This window comes from Asterias amurensis, chromosome 13, assembly GCF_032118995.1.
Source record: "Asterias amurensis chromosome 13, ASM3211899v1".
In the NCBI taxonomy this organism is placed as follows: Eukaryota; Metazoa; Echinodermata; class Asteroidea; order Forcipulatida; family Asteriidae; genus Asterias; species Asterias amurensis.
In genome coordinates this window covers 2,626,473-2,653,828 of record NC_092660.1, presented here as the reverse complement: position 1 = coordinate 2,653,828, position 27,356 = coordinate 2,626,473, and the positions used below count along the sequence as shown (strand labels likewise).

At 40.6% G+C, this 27,356-nt stretch overlaps 3 protein-coding genes across 3 annotated transcripts in view; 1 reads left to right on the top strand and 2 right to left on the bottom strand.

The window, feature by feature from the left end:
• Positions 1-6,703: 6,703 nt before the first annotated feature.
• On the bottom strand, positions 6,704-7,813 carry LOC139946216 (adenosine receptor A2b-like). The gene has a single exon (XM_071943836.1). It carries the CDS (start codon positions 7,811-7,813, stop codon positions 6,704-6,706), a length of 1,110 nt encoding a protein of 369 aa, XP_071799937.1.
• A 4,365-nt stretch (positions 7,814-12,178) lies between these two features.
• LOC139945720 (uncharacterized) lies at positions 12,179-26,083 on the bottom strand. Its single transcript, XM_071943081.1, has 17 exons — positions 25,873-26,083; positions 25,163-25,261; positions 24,294-24,380; positions 23,857-24,081; positions 23,302-23,397; positions 22,297-22,383; positions 20,645-20,893; positions 20,150-20,248; positions 19,451-19,543; positions 17,699-17,944; positions 17,046-17,147; positions 16,588-16,662; positions 15,555-15,818; positions 15,347-15,448; positions 14,346-14,432; positions 13,591-13,863; positions 12,179-13,103 (listed from the first exon to the last, which is right to left on the bottom strand). Exons 1-17 carry the CDS (start codon positions 26,081-26,083, stop codon positions 12,835-12,837), a joined length of 2,664 nt encoding a protein of 887 aa, XP_071799182.1. The 3' UTR covers positions 12,179-12,834.
• LOC139945723 (glyoxal reductase-like) overlaps positions 18,609-27,356 on the top strand; it is a 48,624-nt gene continuing 39,876 nt past the window's right edge. Inside the window, exon 1 of the mRNA XM_071943089.1 lies at positions 18,609-18,859. The gene's annotated coding sequence lies outside the window, so the exon portion shown is untranslated. The remainder of the gene's footprint in view (positions 18,860-27,356) is intronic.

Sequence of the window (27,356 nt, the reverse complement as noted above, 5' to 3'; positions counted from 1 at the left end):
ATAATGAATAGGGTAGGTGGCCTTAGCTTTCGATCCAAACCGGACCTTCTTGAGAGGCCAAAACAAGTACAAACAAATACATATCCATTTATAGAAAAAGAGAAGGGAAAGGGATTAAGGGAAGGATCCAGAAAGAAGCAGGAAATACAGTATATAATATATGTTTTATTAAATTTTCCTAGTCAATTATAATAAACAAGGCTATCTACCTTCAAAACTGTTATGCATTGTAATTGTTAACCCACACCTGTAATGAACACGCCATTTGTACCAACGTATGGAACGCACCTCGGGCATTATCATACAAAAACTACGCCGGCCAGTTATGCCTAATAACGTCTCGGGCAATGACCGATCGATTGCGGCTAGGTCTTCTATTGTTTATTTTCTTCGTCTTGCCAATGTAATGAGTGGGAACAATTACAATGGACAATGGTCGATTAACTCGGCATCTATGGGTGGTTGTGGAGGAGGTTGAAGGGAGGGGGTGTATGCTTATTGATGGCACAGCAATTGAATGCGAAAATGTTAGTCCTTGCTCAATGTGTTCTCGTATCAGACATAGTTGACAGCGATCAACACCGGACTAAACATGGGGTGCGTTCGTTTAGCCTACCTTGGTCGACCCGGTCTGCCCCCGGTGCGTTCGAATAGTTTTGACGTCATTCCAGGGGCTCACCCAGGTCATCCCCCAGTGCCCTGCTTGTGGAGTAGGTCACTTGGGGGCTGGCCCCAGGTGCATGACGTCACTACGAGAGAGATGAGTGATCTTGCCAGGGGCTCAACCGCTTGAGTGAGCACCGCGGGGTAGACCCAGGGAAGCTAATCGAACACACCCATGGTAGTCGAATGGTAATAACCAACGCCTTGCACCGAGACTACCCGACCATCTTTGCGCATCCTGTCATCAACCCATGCAACACAGCCACGGCTACGGCTGTTGCTAGGGTACTGTTATAACCTATGTACTTGAACGCATGATGACACGGAAATCTACCCGAAGCCGTAGATGTAGTAGACTGGGCCCCTGAAAGACAGGTCCCTGCCGCCAGATCCAGTGATTCCATTGGATACAGTGATACAATTGTCAAAAGGTTACGCGAGATAGACAAAATGCAAAAAATTTACTGTGAAACTAATAAGGTCAAAGGTTAAAACACACTGGCGTTATTCACGAGCCTCGAAGTGTGACGTCAGACGTTCAGGCGTTAGCTGTAGCCGGTACTTCGGATACGCCCTTACAATCAATCTCCTTTCGCTTATCGATCACATGGCGACCTCGTGCCCAAGAGGTAATTGAGCCGGAAATATACATAACTCTCGTTCGACAATGAAACAATACGTGGAAATGTTTGTCAAGCTGTACAGCTAGTATCAACACGGCTTAAAATCCCAAGAATTAATTAGTTGCCTCTGCTGTCATTGGCAATCTTTCACTCAACAACATTGAAATCAAAGCCATTACGCTTAAAGGCACTGGACACGTTTGGTAATTAATTGTCAAAGATCAGTGTTCTCACTCGGTGTGTCACAACATACAAATAAAGTAACAAACCTGTTGGGATGAAAAACAATTGTTGGTTTCAGATGCCTGAGAAAGGCTTCGGGCGGGATACATATTTTGCTCCAACTCTAATTTTTCAAATATTTTCCTGTTCTGCTCTTTAAATATCTCACATATACAAATATTGTTATAAAAATAGAAAAAAAAAACAAAAAAACACAATCAAGCACTCCAACAAATAGAGAAACAAACATCCAACACCGCAACAAGCATAAAAAAAACAAAAAAAAAAAACAACAACAACTAGCGGAGAACAAAGAAATATTAAACACCCCACTAAACAAGCGCACACCCGATACCCAAAACAATCAACAATTCAAACTCCCAATTAAACCAAAACAAATTACAGGAATTCTATAATACCTACCATAAGTCCAGGGAACTTCACCGATGAAATCAAAGTAAATAATTCCGGCAGGATACTGCAGTCGTTTCCGATCGATGTTGGTTTCCCGCGAGGGAAACTGAGCAAATAAAAATCTTAGCAAAGCTAAAAATAGGTTATCATTACAACGAGTGGCAATTTTGCTGACGTTGCCGGGTGCCTTGCTAGCTTCTTGTATAGGTTGCCTCCTTGTAATGTTTGAGCGTTGGGGTGGGTGGGGAGTTGGGGGGGGGGGGTGGGGTCGGAACATGTTGTCCTGTGATGTGAACATTTGTTAACATAACCTGATCATTAAGTGTAAATACCACTGTGTTTGTCCAATAGCAACGAGGCCATCTCCAGTCAAACTTATTGTTCATCTCGTCACTTAAAGGGGAGGTACTCGTTTGGTAATTGTCAAAGACCAGTCTTCTCACTTGGTGTATCCCAACATATGCATAAAATAAGCCTGTGGAAATTTGAGCTAAATTGGTCATCGAAGTTGCGAAAAAAAATGATGAGAGAAATAACACCCTTGTTGGACGAATTTGTGTGCTTTCAGATAGGAATAAAAGACTTCTGGCTAGAAGTCTTTTAAAGTCTTTTGTTATTCTAGTGAGAAATTACCTCTTTCTAAAAATATATGCTACTTCAGTGGGAGCCGTTTCTAACAATGTTTTGTACTATCAACCAACAGCTATCCAATGCTCGTTATCTAGTCAGCTTGTAAGTTAATATTTGTTTTGAGTAATCACCAAAAGCATCTTTTTACGATCATTTGCGATTCAAATTTGTTACGAGAGAAAAACACACACACAAGACCTGTAAAACTATGCCTTTACACAAGGCCTGTATAACTATGCATTTGTGCTGTCACTGTGATGAAAGTGACATGTCGCCATGGCTACCCTCTCCCCACATATAAATATATAAACTTAATCAGTATTCTTATGTCCTGCATGATCTATGCTCAAAGCTAACATATTTAAATTTGCGAAAGTTGTACTTTTGTGATTGTTTTAACCTGGCATTTACAAAAACAACAGTAGAAACATTGCAGTCTAGCATACATGTGAGAATGTTCATGAGCATTGCTGCTTCAATTAATGCTACCGACGTTACGAGTGTTTTCCAAGGATACGAATCGTGTGCTGATGAAAAAAACAAACCGTAATTACATTACTTACGCCTGGTCTATACTGCCGAATTGCGTTCGTTTAAGGGACACGTTTGGTACATTTTTTGTTGTATCCGAACAATGCATAAAATAACAACTGTGTGTACATTTGGGCTCAATTGGTCCTCGAACTTGCCAGAATATAATGTGGGCTCTCAGATGCATTAAAAGGCTTCAGGCCTTATTTTGTTCAGATTCAAAAAAATTAGTGTAATGTTTCTCAAAACATACGTCACTTCAGAGGGAGCTGTTTCTCACAATGTTGTATACTATCAACAGCTTTCCATTGCTCATTACCAAGTAAGTTTTTATGCTAGCAATTGTTTTGAGTAATTACCAGTAATGTCCACAAGAACCCGATTCTGTACCATACCTCCCTGTGTAAACCAACAAGTTTTGCATAGCTAAAGGTAACAGCAGTCAAGCCCTTAATTTGATAAATACATCACTAGCCTTGCTCATTAAACTCTCTGCGTGTCCGACTGTAACGCCAGAGAACAATCACTGATTAAATTGTTTCATATATTGATTGTCGGGCGCGTTGACCGTATGAACAGGAATGCCACACTCAACATCATGGCCGCCACATCACAGTGGCTTTAATAATATTTGACACACTTTTAAGAACAGTAGATCAATAACTCGCGGTGTAGTGGTGATTCCGGTAGCACTGGTGCCAGCACAAATTACTGTCGTCATTATACAGGCAAACATACTTAAAGGAACACGTTGCCTTGGATCGGACGAGTTGGTCTATAAAAAGCGTTCATAACCGTTTGTTATAAAATGCATATGGTTAATAAGATATTTTAAAAGTAGAATACAGTGATCCACACAATGCCTCGAAATTGCGTGGTTTTCCTTTTACTTTGCGAACTAACACGGTCGGCCTTTTATGGGAGTCCAAATTTTGACTCCCATAAATGGCCGACCGTGTTAGTCGACGAGGTAAAGAGAAAACCGTGCAATTTCGAGGCGTGTTTGTGTGGATCATTGTATTCTACTTTAACAACATCTTTCTACCCATATGCATTTTAATAAAAACGGTTACAAACGCTTTTTAAAAGACCATCTCGACCGATCCAAGGCAACGTGTTCCTTTAAGTTGTTGGAACTATTCGATTGATTGAGTCTCTAATTGTATATGTAGACCTAAACACAATACAACTTACATCTGGAAAATTTAATGTCCACTCATGGAAGAATAACCCCTAATAGGAATATACAGCCTGAGAAACGTTCTCAAAATCAAATTTTGGGTGGCATTCAAACGTTATTTAAAAAAATAATAATAACCGCATTACTTCGAAGTGAAATGTTTATTGACATGTTGCTCAAATGCTGCTGTAGGATTCTAACCAAAGGTTTTTTAGTGCCATTAATTTCAAGAGTGATTGCAAATAAATTATTTTTACAGGATTAGTGAAGCTGACACAAATAGTCGTAAGACAGTGCTCGTTTGTTGTTGACTGGTCTATTTTAATGGAACTCTCATTTGGCTCGGTCCATTAACAGCGACCAGCCACCAACCCGGTCATTACCATGCAGTCAAGGCCGAGGTAATAATTACACTATTATTACCTAAATAATGATAGTAAATTGTACCGTATACTTTGCATTTTGTTTGAAAGTGCAACATTCCAACAGTCGTGTCAGGGAGTCGGAAGATAAAACTGATGTAAGTTCTGGTTAATGCTTTCACTCTTCAACACGTTTGGTAAAAGGCTGTAGTATAGACCTACATTGTTGCGGTTCACCACAATAACCTACAATGCCCTTACTATCGCACTTTACTATATAGTGTGATTAAACATGTTGTCACTTGTATAAGCAAGACACTTAACCGTTGCTTCGTCCTTCGGATGGGACGTAAAGCCGTTGGTCCCATTTGATGTGTAACGCATGTAAACGAATACAGTGTACTTCGAAAAGAGGAGGGGTTCGCCCCGATGTTTCTGGCTGTGGCTGCTGTATGCGCCGCAGTACCCTGTAAACCATTATAGGGTACTACATAAATGATGTGGGCCTCAGAATTCATCACTGCAATAACCTATATTTATGAAAGTTTGTGTACACTCAGCGCCTTGAGTACCTTGTTTGGTAGATACGTGCGCTTTTTAAGACTTCGATATTATATTTATTTTGGTTAACACAATCCCATCTGAAATGGTCGAAACAGAATAATATAGGCCCTCTAGACAACAGTAAATACTTTAATACAGATAAGTAAGTTAACACATACCCAACGGTAGCAGTTATTTTAGTTATTTGTGCACAATGGCACTGTAAAGTACAGTACATTTGATTACCGTGCAGTAAAACTTTATTACAATTCCTTGTATCAGCCTGCAAAGAGCAATATATACTCCATTTTAATGTGAACTCTGTTTACAATAAGTGTGACCTTGTACATTCTTTGGGTATTCTGGCAGGAAAGATACTCCCTGGTCATAATGGGAAAGTTGACATTTTGTGTCGTAACTTCCACATAAATCCAAGAGTTATGAAAGTAAAAGCTCGACTATTCTTGAGATCTGCCCCCTTCATCATATCAAAAGTTAATAAGAATTAGACAGTGCAATCTCCACAAAATATATTTATGTTTTTTTTCCATTGAGCTGTGTACAAATCGTGCCTGCAAGAAGTCCAGGCTTTGTGGCTCTTTTGTAAACATGTGACGTCACAGGTCACATGGTCTATAGCCAAACCGCAGCTTGGTCACTAACAGTGACAGCTCTGATCAGGGCCCAATTTCATAGAGCTGCTTAAGCAAAACAATTTGCTTAAGCAAAAAATTCATTGCTCAGTAAAATCAGGTTACCGGCCAAGACTCCACTCAATTGTTATGCTAAGTAAACAACAGCTAAATACTAGTCATAAGCAATGTATATGGCATGACATTTTGGCCAGTAACATGTGTAAAATAAGCGTGCTATTTTCATACTTAAGCAAATTTTTTGCTTAAGCAGCTCTATGAAATTGGCCCCAGGTACAGCTAGCTAGAGATATGCACATTGATTGCTTTGTTCTTAAGACCTTAACATCAGGGCCCAATTTCATAGAGCTGCTTTAGCAACAAAATTTGCTTAAGCAGGAACATCCTTGCTTAGTAAAATCAGAGTACCGGCCAAGACTCGACTCAATTGTTATGCTAAGTAAACAACAGCTAAATACCAGTCACAAGCAATGTATTTGGCATGACATTTTTGCCAGTAACATCATGAAAAACAAGCGAGCTGTTTTCGTGCTTAAGCAAATTTTTTGCTTAAGTAGCTCTATGAAATTGGCCCCAGGGCTCTACAATCACCTTATAGGGAATTATATAATGATTTTTGTTTTGATGTCAAAAAATCAACCCCATCAAACTAGACATTCACCAAGCTGTTTGGCTATGTTTCAAAAAGGAACTTGACGTTTGGGGAACATGTCGAAGTCAACAAATTTGTGTACAAACCTACTCTCAAGTACAGGGTGATGCCACATCACATGATCTGTTCTACACCACAAATCAAAGGCCCTGGTTGAAAGTTAGAGAGCCTTTAATTTTAGGGAAATGGCAAGTGACATGGCGGCATGAAATTACTTCTCAACCAATATTCTACGTGAGTTCCTCAATAGAGCCGTCAGAGTTTAATGAACCGGTTCTGTCTTTCACGTCTTCCGGGTCGTCATGATGGGTCCTGCTGATGGTTGGTATCTCCGGAAAGCAGGAGGCATCAGCCTTCTTACTCGCAGCGAAGACGCGTTTCCTCCAACACCTACATCGAAACAGGTGTCCCAGTAACTTCATGAAGGCATGGCGGAAATCTTTATTGCGGAAAGAATAGATTATTGGGTTCATCATGGAGTTAGTGAAAGCTAAATGGAAGCAGGCCAACTCGTAGATGAGAAGTGTCCTCTGGAGGTTGTCATCCACGTGGATGAAGGTATCAAGGACTGAGATTAAGGATGCTGGAGTCCACGCCATCAAGAAGAAACCGAGGATCATGGCTACCGTCTTAGCAGCCTTGACGTCCCGTCTAAGAGTAGGCCGTCTCGCTGTGGTCTGCTCCTGGGCCGCTATCCGGTTCATGTGCCCCTTAGCTACGCGAAACATCTTAAAGTAAAAGTACAACATTAGATTCTGCGGGACGAAGACGCTGACAGCGACCGTGAAGGCACGGTAGCTATGGGCGTGGATGAACATTAAATCACAGTAATCGTGATTGTAGTTGCTTAAATTATTCCATCCGAACAGAGGCATGGAGGATATTCCAATCGCTGTACCCCAAGCTAAGGCTATCAGGAGAGCCACTCTAAAGACACTCATCCGTACGACGTAGGTTAGAGGGTCCGTTATGGCTAGATATCTGTCGAAGGCGATGATCGTCAGGTGGAGTATCGACACCATGATCATCACAGTGAGAACGTTACTGCTGGCCAGGCAAGCGATCGGCGTGACATTACTCGCAAAGCCCAGGGCGAAAGCGATGTCTATCGGTATGACTATAAGCCCGACCGTCAGGTCGGCTACGGCCAAGCTGGCGATGAAAGCGTTGGTCGGTGTACGGAGTTTCCGCTCCAATATAACAGACGACACCACTAGTAAATTTCCCACGGTGATAGCTAGAGACAGAAGACAATCAAAGACGAGTAAAACAAAAACCTGTGAATTGCTCAGAGGGAATGATGTTACATCCAAATCATTCTGAGAGGTATTACTCGCCATCGTTCAAATGTTTCCGTCCTATATGAGAAATTAATTGCGCGTTATGCCCTCTCGTCGACGAAGACAGTCGCTTTTAAAGCTACGATGTTTATCTTGCTGTGTAAATATTTACTCAAGTCCATCTCCTCCATGATTGAATTGGGGAAGACAATTCAAACTAATGGGTATTGATGATCGTTCAGCGACTACGACTAGCGGGTTATGACCAACCAGCGAGCTCGGCGTCTTCATCGGTGGCAGTTTGCGTCCTTATGGTCGTAACAACATAGCGAATAATATTTCCGGGGGGGGGGGGTTGCCGCCAACCTTCAATTATCTTCCTCTGAAATGTTCTTCCACTCCCCTCTCTCTCTCTCTAGCGGCATGAATATAATTACTTGAGCGGTTCTCTGAACATTTAAACGTAGTTTTGTGTTTTATGACTATAAACATGGATCTATTGAGTTAACTCGCATACGATGACTTAATGATGGGGAAAGGGGGTGTATTGGAAAAAGAACATCACGTTGACATACTGTAACCACTGTTTTGCGGAGTTGTTGTAGACGGCTGTTGCATTATTATGCGTATTGTTATGAATGCATTCGCCGTTTTTACAAATAAACAACTTATTAGATTTAGTGTATTGTTTTCTTTGGGTATTCTGGCAGGCATACATGTAACCATACTTGTAATACCGCACAGATCATATTGGAATGTTGACATGTTGTGTCATAACGTCCACTAAATCCAAGAGTTATGAATTAAGTAAAAGCTGGAAAATTTTTGAGATGTGCCCCCTTTCATCATATCAAAAGTTGATAGGAATTAGACAGTGCACTCTCCATAAAATATAAGATGTTATGTTTTGTTGCATTATGCTGTGTACAAATCGTGCCTGCAGGAAGTCCGGCTCTCTGCGGCTCTTTTGTAAACATGTGACGTCACAGGTCACATCGTCTATAGGATTAAAATGAAACCATCGAACAATAAAAACCCAAATGTATACACTGTCTTTAAAGATTCTATTAAAAAGAACTGCCGGCGTTCAATTCCCAACAACAGCGGTAATAAGATTTCACACCCCCATTGTGTGTAATCTTATTATCACACTTAAACCATGTAACATCGATGTCTTTTGGGAATTGAACGCCCGCGGTTCTTTTGTTTAAAAACAACCTATTCTTGTCACTGCGTCATCAGCTGAGTGTTACAATTTCGTCCCCATTAGTGCGCTTTATCATCGTTTTTCATGAGTTGACTGTGTATGGGAAGGAGGTTGACGATACCTCACGTGGCTGGCCGTAATAGGAAACGTTTTGGATTGTTAGCGGGCAGCGAAATTGGCAGCGAAGTTAGCTTCACTCGTGTGAACGTAAACACTAGTATGTTAGTCTTGCATATACTTCACATTGCAGTTCAATGCTTTCTGTATTGGTGTGTGTATTCGTTGTTTGTTTGTTTGTTTGTTTGTTTGTTTGTTTGTTTGTTTGTTTGTTTGTTTGTTTGTTTGTTTGTTTGTTTGTTTGTTTGTTTGTTTGTTTGTTTGGTTGTTGATGCTGTTTGCTTCAAAGTTGTACGACTCCTGCAATACAGAACTTTCAATTTAACACTCACACAAGTGAGTACTTCAATAACTTACACTACAAGAAAACAAAACACAAATCTAATAAATTGACGTTAAAAAAACCTTTTAAATTAATTTTGAACTGATGTATTTAGACAATAACGAGATTAAATATCAAAATGAAAAAGAAAATAACTAAAACTTCAAGACTGAACTGTTGTTTTATGTTTGTGTGCAATCTTACTTCAAATTGTTGTGGTTTTTTTTCCCCAAAGAGACTTACAAACTAAGCCCCCCATTAGATTTAGACTCTGTTGAATCGTACAACCTCATACAGTCAAAACAGGCAGCTTCACAAGCGAACACAAAGCGAAAAATGGAATGGAAAAAAAAACCTCGATCATAATACAGCCCTTTTCACCATCCTACTTTCAAAGGGAGAGCATTTCTTACCAGTCGACGCAACCTCCAATAGTGAATGTTTTGCTGCGCATAGTTACCCATGCATGATAAATTGGGTACGTTGTTGAAGGGGCGGGGGGGGGGGGGGTGGTAGAATAACGTCATTGCTTGAGGACTAAAAGCCTTTTTCTTATTAACGCAATAAGTCATACCATAAATAACGCATGCACTTTGGCTCAATTGTTGATTCGAGTTTATTTATGTTAACAGAGTACTTTCATGTTTATTGGCTGTGAATAGGCAGACAAGTATCTAGGGAGATGGGGTCTTTGAGGATACAACCATGGAATTTTGACACAAGCAAAAAGAAAACCATCGCACAGTTGCCATTTGTAAAATATATATGAAAGGCACTGGACTCCTGTGGTAGACTCCTTTGGTAATTGTCAAAGACCAGTCTTCTCACTTGGTGTTTCGCAACATTTGTCATAAAAAACAGCTCTGTAAAAATTTGGACTCAATTGATCGTCGAACTTGCGAGAGAATAATGAAAGAAAAAAAAACACCCTTGTCGTAAAGTTGTGTTCAGATGCCTTGAATTCTATACCTTAGCTGAGGTCTCTATTTCGTTTCAAATAATTTAGTGAGAAATTTCTTCTTTCCCAAAAACTACGTTACTTCAGAGGGAGCCATAACAATGTTATATACTATCAACAGCTCTCCATTGCTCGTTACCAAGAATTGTTTTAAGTTAACGATTAATTTGAGTAATTGCGAATAGTGTCCAATATAATAACGAACACTTTGTCACAAAGTTTTCGACAGGTCGCCATCTTGCTGTTCTAAACCTATATTTTTGGCGATGGTTTTAGAGCCACATATGTTTCTTAGTGACATACTCTCACTTTGTGCCAAATTCCATGCTAGTATCACACACATTCAATCACATCTTCGAATGGATGCTCTGAAAATATAACAACACTGAAACACTTAAAGGGTCTATGTAACTTTTGTAGGACAAAAAACACAATGTCCACAGATTTACACTAAACTTACACAGTTTGAAGATAATCACAGTAGAAAGCTTCCCTGAAAATATTACGAGCTGAGGTGCTGTAGAAGTGAGTGAAACAATGGGAAATGAGTGAAACAATGTCATGAAAATAGTTTGCGTCTCATGAGACGAAAATTATTTTAATCATTTACAAACGTATTTTGATGACATTGTTTTACTCATTTCTCAAAAACTACAGCACCTCAGTAAGTAATATTTGAAGGGAAGCTTTCCACTATCATTATCTTCAAACCCTTTAAGTTTAGTGTAAATCTGTGGACATTTTGAAAAGGTACCCAATTCCTTTAATCCGTATGTTTATTCATTTTATTTGTTTCTTCTTATGGGGAGACCTCTCAGTGAAACACTGTTTTTTATTTTATTTTTAAGAATGAGCACTCGATTTGTTTATATCGTTTACTGTAAATCTTTGACAATATTCAGCCATTGCTATTTTTCTCATTCAAATAACAATGATCAAAGCGAGACTTGGTGGCAAAAATAGTCTAACCCCACCTGGGAAAATGATAATTAGTATTTATTATTACTGCATACGGGAAACTTTGGGGATTTTGTACCCTTAGTGTGTTTGTGTTCGTCCCTGCATAAATAGAATTAGCTAAAGGAATGAAATCAAAAGAGGGCGCTATCAGATTAAATGCACGTATAACAATATTCGTGGAGGGTGGGGGTGGGGGAGGCACTGGCCTTGTTACATCATCTAGAAACAGAAGTTACATAATGTCCTAGTGTACTGCTAGCGTAAATATCAACACACACAGGTTTCAAATAACTATCGAAATAGATGGACGAGAGTTTTACCACTGTAAACTTTTTTAAACAGAAGCAAAACAGTCAATCAGCTTTACTGTAAAGCAGCATTTGGCGATCAAAATTTACACTCACAGACTAAAATTAAAGTTAAATTCGACATCATAAGATACGGAACGGTTGTCTATAAACATAAACCTGCTACTAACAAGTCAAATATGACTTACTTGATTAAGGTGAATATTGGTGAAGGTGGACTTGGTTGCATATTTTGTCTCGAGTGAGTGACATGTCTTTTAAAAGTTTGAAGTCACCTGGAAGTGGTATTTTTTCAAAATAAAGCTTTTGTCACTAGTATATGTGTTTTGATGAGTGGAATGTGAATAAACAGTTAACTAAGGTTTTAAAAAATCAGTTCTTATGTTATTTACAAATTTAAAAGTAGACCCCGACCCGAGAGGGTGCTGTTCGTGACGTCAATCGAGGCAGACTTTGCCTGTAATGCGTAGAGTAAACACAATTGCCAAGTACATGTACGAACCAAGTCGTGAGTTTGTACGTTTCAAAAAGTGTTTTTTGAAAGAAAAAAAATCTATTTCCAGGTGACTTTAAGAAAATTTTACTTTGGCGCGATCTCTTTTGTCTTTTGTCAACGAGGGTTTGGGACCTCCTAGTAGGTATGTTTTTTTTAATTGGTGTTTGTTCTTTGAGCTGTAGGCATTACCCGCTGTGTTTGTGACCGATCTGAGTCCACATTTACCTTGATCCATTGTTCTCATGCTGAGTAAACATATGAATGTTTGTTATTATTATACCGTTTTTATGCTGAGTAAATAATATATGAATGGTTATTATTATACCATATTCGGACTTTGTAATGAACTGAGCTGTGAAGTTAAATTTAGACGCGAGAGTAGAATTGTTCCATGTCACTTCCCCGTAATCTAATTAAATTTCATAATGTGTGCCCATTTGGGACGTTGAAACAAAACCTGCCGATTTACAACTGACAATGCTTAAAACTAACTGATAACCGTATCCCATAAAGACTTTTACATTATCTAGATATTGTTTTTCACCATTCCAAGGGCGGACCCATAAATATTGGCAAGGGTGGGGGTCAGGTATAATAAACAATAGTATCATAAAGCAGACTATACGGCTCGCTATAGTGTACGAGTATTATATAATATATATAAAACATTTAACAAATCTTAACTAGCCTATTGCTTATTGCTAAAAAGAAATTCATTCCGATAATTCAATCAACCAATAGCTATCCTCTTCGTCAGAAAGCCTGAACAAGTCACTTTGGTACCGGCTGTAAAGAGAACACTCTGCTCCAAGTGTCGAGAAAATAATAGAAATGCAGCTGGTATGGTGGAGGCAGTCGCTGGTACACTGTTTTAGACTGCTGGTGACTGCAGTAGATAGGGGACTAAGAGCGCCCTCACTCGTTGTCAAACTGCCTTTTAACTTCTTACTGATGTAGGCCGACTTCGTTTTGCGCTTAGGGTCTGCAAATTCAAAACCAATTGAAGCAAATCCGTCACTGAGTTTAACACGACTGGTGAAATGCTCCAAAATAATTGTGAGCATAAAAAGTTACTTGGTAAAGAGCAATGCAGAGCTGTTGATAGTATAAAACATTGTGAGAAACGGCTCCCTCTGAAGTAAAGAAGGTTTTTGAGAAGTTATTTCTCACTAAAATATATGAATTGCATACTCAAGGTATCTAAAACCAGACAACTTGTGCGACAAGTTTTTTTTTTTATTGTTCACAGGTTTGTTATTTTATGCATTATGTTGAGATACACCACGTGAGAAGACTGGGCTTTGACAATTACCTGAGGTGTCAAGTGTCTCTAACAACATTGAAAGCTTATAAGCTGTAACATTTTGATTCGGGTTGTTTGTAATGTCAAATGAAGAGGGGGCGGGGGGGGGGGGGTGGTGGGGCTTGGAAATCAAATAACATACAGGGGTATAAGGTTGAGGTCTTACCGTCCCAATTGAGACACGGCCCAACTTCGTACAAGTCCTGTTCGACAGTTACCTCAGCAATTTTGAGATGAACTGTTTCTGGAGTCGAGACATCAGCTGAAGGCTTCACGGCCAGGACGATATACCTTACGTAAGATGGCGGGTCACACAAGAAGTACTGTACTGTACCTGAGACCCGTGTGGGTGTGCATTGTAAACCACACTGTTTGCTCGTCGAGAAATCTGTACCATTTGCACAGACCATTGCATTTACATTGCCATCCAGTGTGTTGTCTATTAAAAAATAAATGGTGAACAAAAACATGATATAATGTGTCACAATTCCATAAATACTTGTGTCCGCCACAAATAGTATTAATACTTTAACACACCAGTTTCCTTTTTGCCAAAAAAAAATAGTTAATGGCCTGACGTCACCGCACTGCAAAAGCTGGGTGTTGAAATTGACACCAATAGGTGTTGTCACATTATTTACTGAACAAAGAATCAGAATTAACATTTCAGGGTGTTAAAATAACACCAGTGTATATTTTTTACTTTAATACCTTATATTTGGTGTACATATTGATTGGTATCTACACGTGACATCACCAATGGTGTTATTAGTAACACCCCAGTAACACCCCAGTCTTCTGCAGTGCGGGTCAGAATATCCTACCACACCGGCTAAAGACATTATTGAGTCCATCGTTTGTTATGTAGTTATGAATAATCATTTGTAAAATGTTGTTATTCACAGAAGATGTTTACTATACCTTGAAACGTAACGGTGATTTTACCAATGCAGTGACTGTCAACTAAGTCAACTTGCCACCAAGGGTGAGGATCGATCACAAAGTTGGCTAAAAAGAAGAAGGGAAGTAAGAAAAGAAAAAAACAGGTCATACACCAAGACTTTCTCTTAATTCTTGAGTGTGAATAAATAATTTCCTCCGTGGGAGAAAATAAAACATTTCATACGAGCAGGATACCAGTCACAAATTGGTAGTTGGTACATGTGACATGGACACAATTTAATACTGCTGTTCATATTAATACCTGACCTAGTTTCATAAAGCTGGTAAGCAGCAAATTCATGCTTAGCAACATTCTTTGCTTGGCAAACCATGAGTGGACACCAGTGGCAACAGTTTAAACTTTATGGAACTTTGACTGGGTAAAAATATTTACCAGCTACTGAGTGTGTTGAACAATAAAAAAAATAAAAAAAGTAATTGAACAATTCTTGTGGCTGGTGCCCTACTTAACTTTGGTTGAGCAAAAAATTGTTGTAAGCAGTATTTGTTGCTTAAAGGCAGTGGGTACTATTAGTAATTACTCAAAATTTGTAACAGTATAAAACCTCACTTGGTAACGAGTAATGGGGAGAGGTTGATAGTATAAAACATTGTGAGAAACGGCTCCCTCTGAAGTAACGTAGTTTTCGAGAAAGAAGTAATTTTCCACGAATTTTATTTCGAGACCTCAGATTTAGAATTTGAGGTCTCGAAATCAAGCATCTGAAAGTGCACAACTTTGTTTGACAAGGGTGTTTTTTCTTTCACTATTTATTTCTCTTGCAACTTCGACGACCGATTGAGCTCAAATTTTCACATATTTGTTATTTTATGCTGCAAGGGTTGAGATACAGCAAGTGAGAAGACTGGTCTTTGACAACTACTAACAGTGTCCAATGTCTTTAACAGATTTGTGAAATTAGGCTCGGCTCTAAACATTGTGCTCCTATTAGTGAGTGGGCATTGACCACCAGACTTACCAGACTTAAAATATGTCCCTGGGTTGTCATCATTTGCATTGCTTGGTGGATAATTCTCGGTCTCGCTGCTTTGTCTTGCTTTTCCGTTGATAACAGTAGAAGCTTGAATTGAAAACAAGGGTTAGAAAATTAGAACTACCCGCATGAAGATACACGGTATTCATTGGATACAAAGTTGACTCATTATGAAACCATGTAGTTTTCTTACTGCTATTCCTGGCACACTCTTCGGATGCATATTTCTTGATGGCAATTTCAGCGATCCGCAGAACAACTGAAGCAGTAGGAGATGTAGAGTGCTGGACATCCATTGTGATGTATCGCGCCCTCATCGGTGGATCGCAGACACGTTCAACCAGTGCCCAGTTCTGGTGCTCAGACGCCGTTATCACTAAGCCGCACTGTGTGTTTTCGGCGTAGTCTGTACTAGGTCCAGCTCGCACTGTAGCTGTTGTAGCATATTTGGTTGAAGCTGTAGGGAACATAAGTACAAGTCTTTCATTGAAAAGAAGTCAATACTTTACAAAGGGGATAGTCAGCATGTACGCAGTTAACAGTTTCCTCTGCACGGTAAAAACAAAAACTTCAGGACCCGAATTGCGGCTCCCGTGGGACATGGACATTTCTGACGCTTAAGCACAGCATATTGCTTAGAAAGTGTATGCCAAGCATTAATTAGCAGAGTACCAGTCACTTATGACACATGTGAAATTGAATTGTAAAAAGTATGAATCGGGCCGTGACCCATTTCTGGGGTAGTATGACAGAAATCAAGAATATTCGGCAAATTGATCCAAAACTATGTTAAACTGACACAGGCTCCGATTAAAAACCACAATTTTAACCAATAAATATGTCAGGCATCGTCGGTTCTGACCGTGACGTTTTTAAGGGTCCGTATTCTTTTTTCAAGTCACACGTAAACGAATTTATTGTCTGAATGAGCTCCTCTAAAACCAAACTCTTTCCTCATTCCCCTGCACTCAATTGTAATACGTAGCAGTAATCAGAACTTACCTAGAACGAGTGAGATTCGGCCCAACCAGTGTTCACTGCCCAAGTCAAATCGCAACCATGGGTGAACCTAAACTCAATTGTAATACGAAGCAGTAGCCCAATCAGAACTTACCTAGAACGAGTGAGATTCGGCCCAACCAGTGTTCACTGCCCAAGTCAAATCGCAACCATGGGTGAACCTAAACTCAATTGTAATACGAAGCAGTAGCCCAATCAGAACTTACCTAGAACGAGTGAGATTCGGCCCAACCAGTGTTCACTGCCCAAGTCAAACCGCATCCATGGATGAAGTTCACGTACTTAAACAACGAGAAAGGGGAAACATTATTTAATTGTTGTCAATCATCGGGACTTTTTAAATTAATAAAAGCTTCTATCCAGTTTAGCTCCCGTGTGGTATTTTGCCAATAATCGTCTACTCCTATGCACATTTTGGAAGTGATGTTTTGTGGTAATTTGTGGCTTACAGCACATGTAAGCCACAAATTACCACAAAACATCACTTTCATGGAGTAAGTAGGATGTTTTGTGGTAATTTGTGGCTTACATGTGCTTGAGTAAGTTGGATGTTTTGTAGTAATTTGTGGTTTACATGTCCTGGAGTAAGTTGGATGTTTTGTGGTAATTTGTGGTTTGCATGCGCTGGAGTAAGAAGGATTTTTTGTGGGAATTTGTGGCTTACATGTGCTAGAGTAGGTTGAAATCCTGCCATCGGTTGCAACACGTGCTGGGTGTTTGGCTAAGTCGCTACTTTGTGTCGCTGTCCAGTCATATGCAAAAAGAACTTCAATTGATTGGATAAGAAAAGAAGTAGGATGTAAAAGGTTAAACAGAATCATTGGTTTTGGGAAAAGTCAAATTATTACCATCATTAAATTAGTTCGTCATGATTTAGTGAAAACAACGACAAATGGTATACATTTTGGCAGAGATTCTTTGCACGATTGCGCAATCGTAATAATCGACGCTGATTTTTTCTCTTTTTTCAATCAGTCATCACAGTACGAGTGCAGTCTGAAGGACTGCGATTAGTATTAAACATTAAATTGCATACAAATTGAATTAATAAATATGGACGACTCCTGAAAACGTTGTTGTCTGAGGGTTAAATTTTTTTGGTTTATCCACTTGAAGGATAAATAGATTTATAATACAAATATAGTAGCACTAAAGGCATGTTGAGAAATCATACTCGATTAACTTTATGTTTAAAGGGCAGATTTTCAAATACAAATTTTTTTCAAATGAGATCGTGACATGTCGTTTTGGCAGCAAATAGAAACGGGGTGCAACCGTGGGGGAGTAGTGTTTCAAGCCAACAAAATAGCATCTTACTGTCGTTAGTGACACAGTCAATGGAGTTATACTCTTTGACGACCACCTCAGCAATCTGAAGCATTGAAGGGCCAGCCTGGTTGATGTCTAAGATAATGTACCTCGCTAACACCGGCGGGTTGCACAGGAATTGAACCACAGACCCGGCTAGGATGTCTGGTTCCGGCCCCACTAAAGCACACGCTGGGTTCATTGAGTAATCCAGATTGGGACCAGCTCGGGCTACGACGTCGAGAAAGCCATGTGCTACGTTATGTGCAAAATAAAAGAACATTATAATTGGCGTGAAATATTTTAGTGTGAAAATCATGAATATTTTCTTTCACAGTAAATTATTTTTAACCCTCGTTTACCAAGAGAGTGACCTGGTAAATTCCATGTCATTTCATGGCAGGCAAGATTTTACACTGGTCATATTGGAAACTTTACAATATATTTTGTTTTTTTCATACTTTCCACATAAATTTAAGAGTTTATTACAAATTAACAGATAAAATAGTTTTGTGATGGCACCCTTTCTCCATATCAAAATTTGATAAAAATCAGACGGCGCAATCTACAAAAAAATAAAAAGTTACGTTTCCCCCAGAGCTTCTGTGAGAACAGTTTTCGATAACCGACGAAGTAAATAAATACATAAACTCTTTAGTTGGGCTGTGCATAAATCGTACCCGCACTTAGTCAAGGCTCCGTTTCTTTGTGAATGTGTGACGTACGTGTGACGTCACGGGTTCTATATCTTGCTCTTGCGATTATAAAGGGCGTACTAAACTATGGCTAGATCCGAGTCCAAACGTTTTCTTTGCAACAGGGTGATCGAAATGACCAGAGTACATGGTTTAGTTAACAATATTATGTTTTTGTTTTCGTTTTTATCTTTTCATAACAGGTGTAGTGACCAGACGTCGCCTGAACTGGTTTGGCCATGTTATCAGAATGCCAGCCTACAGGCTACCCAATCTGGTCTACTTCAACACTCCACGCCAACGAGGACGCCCACCATTGCCCACCATTGCGCAGGAAAGCGCATAATTATTCAGGATGATGCCAACATTCCACTTCATGAGGCAGAGCATTTAGCTAGAAATAGAACTGAATGGGGACGATTTTCCTAGAAGGCCAAGGGACACCCAGTCCTAAGCTGAGCAGCTAAGTAAGAAGGTAAGTAAGTTATTATGTTTAAACAAAAAATAGTCAAAATAATTTCCTCTGTTCAATACTATTGTACGTTTAAATTAACAACAGGCCTGGTAGCGATTGGAGCGCGATTAATCGAGTTGTAAATTTCACCAGTCGCCAAAGCCTTGTTTTAAAGACCCTGGACACTATTGGTAATTGTCAAAGACCAGTCTTCTTACTTGCTGTATCTCAACATATGCATAAAATAACAAACCTGTGAAAATTTGAGCTCAATCGGTCATCGAAGTTGCGAGATAATAATGAAGAAAAAAAACCACACTTGTCACACAAAGTTGTGTGCTTTCAGATGCTTGATTTCGAGAAGTCAAATTCTAAATCTGAGGTCTCGAAATCAAATTCGTGGAAAATTACTTCCTTCTCGAAAACTACGTTACTTCAGAGGGAGCCGTTTCTTACAATGATTTATACCATCAACCTCCTCCCCATTACTCGTTACCAAGTAAGTTTTTATGCTAATATTTTTTTTTAGTAACTGCCTCTTACCACATCCGTTTTTAAGTTGGGTCTTTAGTTGAAAACCTTTCTATGGAAGAAACCGGCTATGTGTCTTACCGTAGTAATCAGTTCTCAATGTGACTGCGATGACGCCCAACCAGTAATCATCGCCCAAGTCCAGTTTCCACCAAGGATGGTCATCACCGTGAGCTGTTGAGATTGTAAAATTCAGTAGTAATAAAATGTTATTCATAAATACCTCAGACAGTTTCGCTATTTCTATTGGTGGAGAGCGCGTCACAGGGGGTGTTTAAACGGTTGATAATGACCAGCTGGAGCTCTGTTTATAACGGTTAGTCTTGGTGCAAGACGTTTCTTGTTATGGGCGATGCGGGCGCTGTCGGTGAGGAAAACGAGAACGTCTTGCACCAAGACTACAACGCGCACGAAAGGATTTGATCCGGAAACTGGGCGTCTCAGTCATAACAATGCAACACACGGACGTCGTACATACTGAGCTCAAGCACGTCGGAAACGGATAAGTTTTACAGAGTTTCTTACTTTATTACGCCTTTTAACCAAAAAGGCATTTATGAATGGGAATAAAAGACTAGTGACTCGTTCTTCAACGGCCGTTTAAAACCTTGCAGGATCGTTGTCGTGTGACGGCTCGGGCCTTTATCACACGGCAACGACCTTGTCTATTTTAAACGGCCGTTAAGGAACTTGTCGCTACCCTTTTATTCCCTTATTTTTGCATCTGTGTGAAAAGATTTGTTGGTTATTGTTTCTACAATTCTGTCACGTGCATGTTACCTGTCTCGAAGTATGTACTGATTTTGCCGTCGAGTGCGTTTGCCGAGGACGATACGGTGTTGTTAGTTTGCAAAGCAGTCCAACCGTTGCTTAATACATCTAACAAAAACAATGGGTTGAACAAACAAAATTTAATCACAGTGAGCCAACAAATTACGATGGGACTTCTTTGAGAGTGTGGTGCAAGAAAACTTTGACTATTAGTTAGAGCAACATACTTAAGCCAGGGCGTGGTCGATCCCCGCCAGTAGCTTTTGGCTTGACTGAGGTGGTTCACATGACATCAATGATTTCATTGGATAAACGGGCAGTGATGTAATCGTTCCATATCTGCGTTTTTATTGGTCCAGGGTGATGTTTTGCAGCTGCACTTTCGGTCGTCTGCATGCAGCATGCAGTGTGTAGGTTAAATGAATGTTGGTGAAAGGTGGTCAGGGACGGGGGTTGACGTAGGCTAAAGGCGTATCTCTGGCGTGTTTCACTGTACCCACTTACCGTTCGTTGGGGCACATTCCTCACTCTCGTAATCGTCAACCAGCACTTCGGCTATTTGCAACTTCGCCTGTCTCGACCCATTGGTGTCTATGCTAAGAGAGACGTACCTCGCCAGCGTGGGTCTGTCGCACAGAAAGTGAATCACAGCACTGGGCTGGCACTGACTCTCCGTAGCGGGCGCTCCACACGTCACAGTCAGGTTGTGCGGGCTCGGTCCAACCCGAACCACTGCCCCGATGAAGTGGTAACCTGTGAAAAAGACAACGTACATTATTTTTGTAATGTTAATGAAGGAACAAATTCAGAAAGCTCAACTGTTATGAAGGGGCGTCACTAAAATCAGAAAAAGGCTGGCCGTTTAAAATATTTTCAATGTAGAACTCATTGCAAAAGTAGGTCCCGAAATGTCCGTAAAATAAAACAAAGTGTTGCATGCGAGTTGCCTGAACTGTTTTTGTTTGTTTGTTTGTTTGTTTGTTTGTTTGTTTGTTTGTTTGTTTGTTTGTTTGTTGTTGTCGTTGTCGTTGTCGTTGTCGTTGTCGTTGTCGTTGTCGTTGTCGTTGTCGTTGTCGTTGTCGTTGTCGTTGTCGTTGTCGTTGTCGTTGTCGTTGTCGTCGTTGTGGTGTCGTTGTCGTTGTCATTGTCGCTGTCGTTGTCGTTGTCGTTGTCGTTGTCGTTGTCACCCGCGTCAACCAGCTCTCGTTGTTGTTGTTGTCGTTGTCGTTGTCGTTGTCGTTGTCGTTGTCGTTGTCGTTGTCGTTGTCGTTGTCGTTGTCGTTGTTGTTGTCGTTGTCGTTGTCGTTGTCGTTGTCGTTGTCGTTGTCGTTGTCGATGTCGCTGTCGTTGTCGTTGTCGTTGTCGTTGTCACCCGCGTCAACCAGCTCTCGTTGTTGTTGTTGTTGTTGTCGTTGTCGTTGTCGTTGTCGTTGTCGTTGTCGTTGTCGTTGTCGTTGTCACCCGCGTCAACCAGCTCTCGTTGTTGTTGCTGCTGCTGCTGCTGCTGCTGCTGCTGCTGCTGCTGCTGCTGCTGCTGCTGCTGCTGCTGCTGCTGCTGCTGCTGCTGCTGCTGCTGCTGCTGCTGCTGCTGCTGCTGCTGCTGCTGCTGCTGCTGCTGCTGCTGCTGCTGCTGCTGCTGCTGCTGCTGCTGCTGCTGCTGCTGCTGCTGCTGCTGCTGCTGCTGCTGCTGCTGCTGCTGCTGCTGCTGCTGCTGCTGCTGCTGCTGCTGCTGCTGCTGCTGCTGCTGCTGCTGCTGCTGCTGCTGCTGCTGCTGCTGCTGCTGCTGCTGCTGCTGCTGCTGCTGCTGCTGCTGCTGCTGCTGCTGCTGCTGCTGCTGCTGCTGTTGTTGTTGTTGTTGTTGTTGTTGTTGTTGTTGTTGTTGTTGTTGTTGTTGTTGTTGTTGTTGTTGTTGTTGTTGTTGTTGTTGTTGTTGTTGTTGTTGTTGTTGTTGTTGTTCGTTTGTTTGTTTGTACACACATTTGACCTGGGGCCGTTTCCCGGATCAGCATTTGGTCCTAATCATAGGTTCAAGAGGCCTGACTTATATCCGGGTCAGGCTGCCTCAAAAACTTGAAGTTCTTGAAGTAGAGTATATAACCTGCTTCCGAAACCATTACGGACTTTCGCTGTCTAAACGTGCAAATTCAGACACTTACCCGGTGTTTTGATTGCGACAGTCACCCGCGTCAACCAGCTCTCGTATGTTAACTCCATCAACCACCAGGGGTTCTCATTAGATGTACCTTTGAATAAATCAAATTAAAAAAACCTTACTTGGTAACGAGTAAACGGGAGCTTTGACGACCAAATTAGCTCAAATTTGTACAGGTTTGTTATTTTATGCATTTTATTTTGTTGAGATACACCAAGTGAGAAGACTGGTCTTTGACAATTACCAATAGTGTCCAGTGTCATTAAAATAACAGTACTAAACTCAACAGATGTAGTCGAGTCAAGCTAGTCAAAATTATGGCCCAACCCACCACCTAGTTGCAACGTAAGATGTGTTTATATGATTTGAGGCATTACATGATGAGGTTTTATTATGCATTTGGTTTGCGGTAACACCATGTGTACACCAGGGCCCAATTTTATAGCGCTGCTTAGCACAAAAATTTGCTAAGCATGACATTTCTCCCTTGATAAAAACAGGAATGTCAACCAAATTCCCACGTGATTTTTAGGACAAGCAAACAGCAGCTGAATACCAATATCAAGCAATATCCAACAAATGGAAATTTGGCTGGTAATCCTGTTTTTATCGAGGAAGAAATTTAATGCTAAGCAAATTTGTATGCTTAGCAGCGCTATGAAATTGGGCCCTGTTGATGACAAATGCAAGCTAGTCGAAACGTTGAGACCAATTTAAGAACTCACTCCGCGGTAGTGTAGCTAATAACGACCCTTTAAGATAAATTAGTTATAGTCCTAGCCTAGTGTATATACCTTCCGCCCAGGTAGTAGTTAAAAAGCTGGACAGTTCTTTTTAGAACTTGTAAGTCTTCAGAATAATTCGATAAATCTACTCCGCGGTAGTGGAACATAGAAATACAGTTCTCTAAAGAACAAACTCTACCTGGCAAGTAGATACACCGCAAACCAAATATATATTTATAAGGTGTGTTTATGTATTTCAAAGCACCGTCGGCGCATACACCTACCTGTTAGTGCAAATGTGTTGAGGTTACTGTCTACTGCCTTCTCTGCGCCATACCCACTCCTGTACCATGGGCTCAATGACGTGGCTCTTACTTCAGCTTCAAAACAGAACAAAACAAAACAAATACAGAATTTTATTTACGAACGGACGCTGTAAGTTACCAAGCCTGCTATCTTTTCGCGCCGAAATCAACCTAAAATTGTTGAACAATAACATCCGTTCATCTCTGAAAACTTCCGGGTCAGGTTTGACCCGGATCCAGGTCACTTGGGGCCTGACCCATAAAGTGACAAACTGACTCATAATCCAAGTTTATTGAACAATCTTGCCGGCCGGCCTGACCCGAATATGGTCAACATTGGGTTAATATTGACCCTTTAATTGTCAGAATGCACGAGCAGTCAGAGCGAGCAAACAGTCAGAGTAAATCATCTTGAGAATGATTTGGCCATAGGGCCATCGCAGATTTGAATTTAAAACAATACTAGGCATTCAAGCAGTGGCTGTCATTTTGAAAATGTTGACGTCAGAGTACCGAAACTCTTAAACTGCTTACCCTTTCGGCTTGCTTGACACTCCCCAGACGCGAACTCTTTGATGAACACCTCAGTAATCTGAAGTACTTGTTGGGAGGGTAGTTGAACATCTACGCTGACATACCTTGCAAGTGTTAGCTTCGTGCACACAAACTCCAAGACCAATTTGGCCGTCAACTGGGCGCAGAGGGTGTTTTCTGCGTAGTCGGAGCTGTTTCCAGTTCGAACCGAAATCGAGCCGTACACTTCATATTCACGAGTTACAATAAAATACAAGAAAGTCGATCAAAATTGAACATATTTTCGTCCACCCTATTCATCCGGAATTTGTAATTGCAAACCTCTCTGGTTTGTGTGTATACTTATTGATTTCCTTTTATATAACTGTTTGTGCAAGTGAAGAAGTGTAACAAAATGAGACATTATTCAGTAAAACAAAAACAAGTTTCTGAATTACCTGATTTGAGGAACACGGTGACCTTACCCACCCAGTGTGTGTCACCCAAGTCCAACAGCCACCAATGTCTGGAGTCGATCTCCTTCGCTAGATTTGTCAATAAGAGACACTTATACTGTTAGGGTCTTGTCAAACAAGGCGATATTTATAATAGTCTCTACAGTAATAACAATAATATCGAAGTTTTATGTAGCGGACGCATCTACCAAACAAGGCGCTGAGTATATACACACTTTCAGAAAGATAGGTTATTGCAGTGATGAATTCTGAGATCCAATGTATAATGCAGTTATATGGGTTTACAAGGTGCTTCGGCGCATACAGCAGCCACAGCCAGGAACACCGGGGCGAACCCCTTCTCTTTTCGATAAGTGCACAGGGTTCTTTTACATGCGTTACAAAACACACGGGACCAACGACTTTACATCCTTTCAGATTCGAACCCACACTCTGCTGATTAGAAACACCAGAGTTTGAATTTGGTGCTCTTAATCGCTCGGCCACATCACTTCCACAGATAAGATGATGGGACCGGTAATAATTGTTCGCATAATAACTTAATTGGTAACGAGCAATTGAGAGCTGTTGATAAGTAAAACACATTGTTAGAATAGGCTCCTCTGAAGTATAGTTTTGAGAAATGTTTAAAAAAGACTTCTCTGGATTGAAGCCTTTCTTTGGCATCTGAAAGCACCCAAATTTAAGCAACAAATGTGTTCCTTCTTTCATTATTCTCTTGCAACTTCGATGTCCAATGGAGTCAAAATTTGCACAGATTGTTTATTTTATGCATTTAGTTGATATACACCATGTAAGAATACGGGTATTTGACAATTACCAAAGGTGTCCAATGCCTTTAATGAACTTACCTATTGTAGTTGAGAAAGTGTTCAAGTTGCCATCTACCGCGTCAGGTGCTGGATTTTTGAAACTGCTCGCAGAGGTCGAGTCGTCGTTGAACTTAAGAGCTTTTCAAGACAAAAAGTTGCAAGAGTGTATTTGGGCAGTGTAGCCTTGATTCAAGCCTGTTGGTGTAGTGCCCCGGCCCGGTGCGGCACGATTCGGCAACACAAACTGCAAAACTGCAGTGCTTAATACACGAACAACGTACTCATTGTACAGCGAGAACAGTATAGCGAAGTCATGAGTACGGTCGTCTTGCAACCTCGTGCGCGTATACTTAAAAAGTACTTACATGTACTGGGGTCGATTTCACAAAGAGTTAGGACTCGTCTTATCTCGAGTTAGGACGAGTAACTCGTCTTAACTTAGGATTAATCTTAAGGTCCGCATGCTACAGTGCAGGCTTGGGACTCGTCCTAAGCCCTAAGATTAGTTTTAAGTTAGGAAGAGTTTTGTGAAATCGACGGCTGTACATGTACAGTATGTGTACATACGCTGTACAGGTACTTATGCGCGCTTTGTGTTATGTATGGGGTTGCCCTGGCGGAATTAAGTGGGGACTCGTATTATGCAGGTCTTGGTAAAATTATCAAGAACCAGGCCTCGTTTGGTTTAAACCACTAGTTGAAAACCTCTTCACCACACATTGATTCCCTTGATGTAAAAAATGTCTTACTGTTGCTTGGGACACACTCCTCCGATTTGTACTCTTTGACTGCGACTTCGGCAATCTCTAAGTACGGTGAATACTCTGTAGTTATCTCCAAGCTGATGTACTGGGCACTGAGAGCGGTAGAGCATTTGAACTGGACGACTGCTCCTGCGAAGGCCTGTTCGTCAGTGACCGCCAGGCCGCACTGAGAGTTTGCTGAGACGGTTTCATTCATCCCAGCTCGTGCAATCGCACCCGTGAAACGAAATCCTGCAGTTCCAGGAGATAATGATGTTTTGATGTTAAAATGGGTACAGAACGACCAATCAAATATTGTGTATGCAGTAACTTAACTGTAGCTGGTTATGGTACCATGTTGCTAGGTCGAGTGGTCTAAATGTGCATCGGGCTCCCGCTCTGATTTTTTTTCACAGGACTTGGGAAAGTACCGAGTTAACCATTTAGCCACTGGAGCGCCCAGCCACCTAAAGTGATACATTATAATGCGGTAGGAGGAAACCTCGCTATAGCTTTTGTTTGTAGAATAAAAAGAAACATCAACATAAAACTAGATAGTCATTAGTAGGTCTACGCATTGGTGAATCCATCTAGTTTTTTATAGATCATTATTGAGTCATCCCTTCACTTGACTTGTCGAAGCTAACGATGATGAAATAATTTTAGCTCTTGCCAAACAAAACGCTCATTGTTAAACACAAAGGAAACTGTATTTATCATTTATGGTGATATTGTCGAAAACTAACGCCTTCGCAAATAATCAGCATTGAGCCAGATAAAAGCCTTGAAAAGCTATTGTGTCCATTTTATCATTATACAAAAATAATCGCCATAAATATTACCGCAGGCGTCTAACGAGGGGGTTTATTGTGGTCCCTCCCCCCCCCCCATGAGGACTTGTACAAATATCACCGAAAGGGTCACAAATTGTGCATAAATAATCAGCCTTGGAAAATGTTGAACTATGATTCCAGTAATTTACTGCAAGAATCTTGAAAAATTATTTCGGCAAACTCGGGCGGTGCAGAGACTAGAGGGTTAACAGTGCTAACACACATCGGTATGGGTAAAAAGAAAAAAACGCCTTAACGGAATGGCGAAAGCTTACCACAGTTGTCGCAGTCATGGGGAAGGATCACGATGATTGTCCCGACCCACGACCCATTCCCGAGGTCCAACCGCCACGATGGATTAGGATCGCAACAATCATCTACAAATAAATACAACAACTGACTTAAAGAGAATTTGGTTTTACGTTTGATAATCATTCTTAAAACCAATTGCCAAAAAACTGTTGTTTAGAAGCCTACTGTCAGCTTTTAATAGTATAACATATTTTGTGAAACATTTCACAAAGTATTGTAGTAAATTCGTGGAAAATTACTTCTTTCTCGAAAACTACGTTACTTCAGAGGGAGCCATTTCTCACAATGTTTCACTATCAACAGCTCCCCATTACTCGTTACCAGGTACGGTTGTATGCTAATGAT